The 2,604-nt window shown below is 33.2% G+C and overlaps 1 protein-coding gene across 1 annotated transcript; it reads left to right on the forward strand.

Annotated features, from left to right (window-relative positions):
- Positions 1–648: 648 nt before the first annotated feature.
- On the forward strand, positions 649–1,887 carry LOC141590061 (beta-1,6-galactosyltransferase GALT29A-like). The gene has a single exon (XM_074410676.1). It carries the CDS (start codon positions 649–651, stop codon positions 1,879–1,881), a length of 1,233 nt encoding a protein of 410 aa, XP_074266777.1. The 3' UTR covers positions 1,882–1,887.
- Positions 1,888–2,604: the final 717 nt, after the last annotated feature.

Below are 2,604 nucleotides of genomic sequence, written 5' to 3' on the forward strand. Positions count from 1 at the left end.
TTAATACTCCGTACAAAATATTATCATCTGCATCATTTAGAAAATATCATATTAAGGACCGCAAAAAGTTAAATAGAAACGTTATAGTTAATGAGAAGGAGGAAGAGATCTCGGAAATTTTTATCATAAAAGTGGTAATGGAGCTCCTTAACTTTGGTAAATGGCGAGATTAAAGCCATAAGTTATGCAAATGAAGTAATTTAAAAAAAAATCAATTTTATGTAAATCACTCGGAAAATTATTTGTTTAAATGTAAAATAAATTGCATATAAATTTGTAAATTTAAAAAACTAGAATTTGTTTAAAATTGGAATTTTTGTTGAAATTATGGACTTTGTAGACTTGTCTAGAGGTTTAATCTCACTATATAAACGACATTATTAATATGGTCTCACATCGACTGTCATATCACTATTAGACAAATATTATCAAAATTTATCTACTTAAACTATAGTATTTGTATGCACAAAAACTTTGGAGAGACCGTTTCCCTGAATCCTTAGGTCTCAATTCTTATATAAATCACTTGTTGATCACAATCTCTTCATCTAACTATGCTATAAAAAACTTCCATTAATTCCCCCTAAGGAACCCCATCTTATTTTTTTTTTTTTCCTCCAAATTTTATGTTTTGAATATTTAGAAGAAATGGTGAAGAACATGGTTCAAATTCCAAATACAATCTATTCAAATAAATCACCTAAAACTATAGCCTACACAATAATACAAAAGTCTGATGCTATCTTTTCATCAGCAATGAAAAGATCAGTAAAACCACAGTTTATTCTGCTACTGCTCATTGTAGCTGCTACAACATTCGGTTTTCGGGTTGCAGTCCGAAACGGGTATCACTGTGAGAAAAGCCAACCATTGGATTTCCCATTGTTCAACTCTACATTACTCGAATTAGCTGAAATTGACGAGAGTGAACCGAAATCAAGCAACGAAATTCTGCAACTGCTACAGCAGGTTAATTTTAATTTTACCGTCCGAAAATGGGTTAAATCGTGCAGCGACGAAGATCGTATTCCAATGTCAAGAAGCGTAATTGCGAGCATCCGTCCAACAGTATTAGCCTGGTTACGAAAAAGGTTTACGGAGTCCTTAACGGACTGGGCTGGGAAACGGAGATTCGAACCTGAGATTATGACGGAATTAATCAACAAAGTGAAAATTCCGATATCAGGTACTAAGAAAAAGTACTCGTCATGTGCTGTAGTTGGAAATAGTGGAATTTTGTTGAATAAGGAATATGGAGAATTAATTGATTCCCATGAAACCGTGATTCGGTTAAATAATGCTCAGATCGGATCGTATCCAAAAAATGTCGGATCCAAGACGAGTATCTCGTTCGTAAATAGCAACGTCTTACATCTTTGTGCAAGAGAAAAGAAATGTTTTTGTCATCCGTACGGGACTAACGTCCCGATTGTTATGTACATGTGTCAACCCGTACAATTTCTAGATTACGTAATTTGTAACTCGTCTCATGAATCGCCCTTAATTGTCACGGACCAGCGATTCGACATGATATGTGCTCGGCTTGTGAAGTACTACTCTTTGAAACGGTTTGCGAATGAAGGATTATTTAACAAGACGTATGAGAAATGGTACGATGCGCATGATGGTGTTTGGTTCCATTATTCTTCGGGTATGCAAGCCGTGACGCTAGCGTTGGGGTTATGCGATCGAGTCAATTTGTTTGGGTTCGGGAAATCGAATGTGACTAGACATCATTACCATACTAATCAAACAAAGGAACTTAATTCGCATGATTATGAGGCCGAGTATGATTTTTACCATGATCTTGTGAAGAAGCCGTGCGCGATTCCGTTCTTCCCCGAAAAATTTGAGTTTCCTCCCGTTGTTATTCATCGTTAACATGACATTCTTTGGGTTTCATTTATGGCATTTGTTCGTTGTATATTTCCGTCATCGTACATTCATACTACCAATTTGTGTAGAAATCGCAAGAGTTTTACACATACATAATGTATCTTTGTACACTAATAATATTGGAAACAATGGTTGTTAATTGGTTAAGCCTTGCTTTTCAGAGTATTTTTGGACATAAAAATACTTTTTAATCAAATCAATCAATACATATATATAAAGCAGAAACTTTTCAAGCGATATTAGAGAGTCCAACTTTTTTAGAAATCCTAACAAGAGTATCTTTCAAAAAAAATTACGATATTATAGAGTCCAACTTTTTTAGAAATCCTAACAAGATTATATTTCGAAAAAAAATTAATAAATAAAATTATCCTAAGAAAATTAGATTTCTTAATACTGAAAACGAATTTTAGTAAAGTTATTATGATAAATTAAACTATGATCAATCTTAATATTAGAAGGATTCAAACTATGCATGTATAGATATATATCAAAGTTTTCAATAACCAAGCCTTTAAATAAGAGAGATGTCACAATGTAATGCAATAAGCAACTACCGTATCCGTTTTACCTAAGATATACAGAGTGGTTCTTGGTTATCAGACGGTTTACCAGTCGTTAGTTTGAGACTAAAAAACATTCAACAAGCCTTAGAATAAAATAGATATGTCAAATGAATTAATATAATTGAAGTTAATACGAGTGTAG

This window comes from Silene latifolia, chromosome 1, assembly GCF_048544455.1.
Source record: "Silene latifolia isolate original U9 population chromosome 1, ASM4854445v1, whole genome shotgun sequence".
Lineage (NCBI taxonomy): Eukaryota > Viridiplantae > Streptophyta > Magnoliopsida > Caryophyllales > Caryophyllaceae > Silene > Silene latifolia.

Excerpts from the sequence above, each read along its gene's own strand:
- LOC141590061 (XM_074410676.1), top strand. The coding sequence starts at position 649 with ATGGTGAAGAACATGGTTCAAATTCCAAATACAATCTATTCAAATAAA.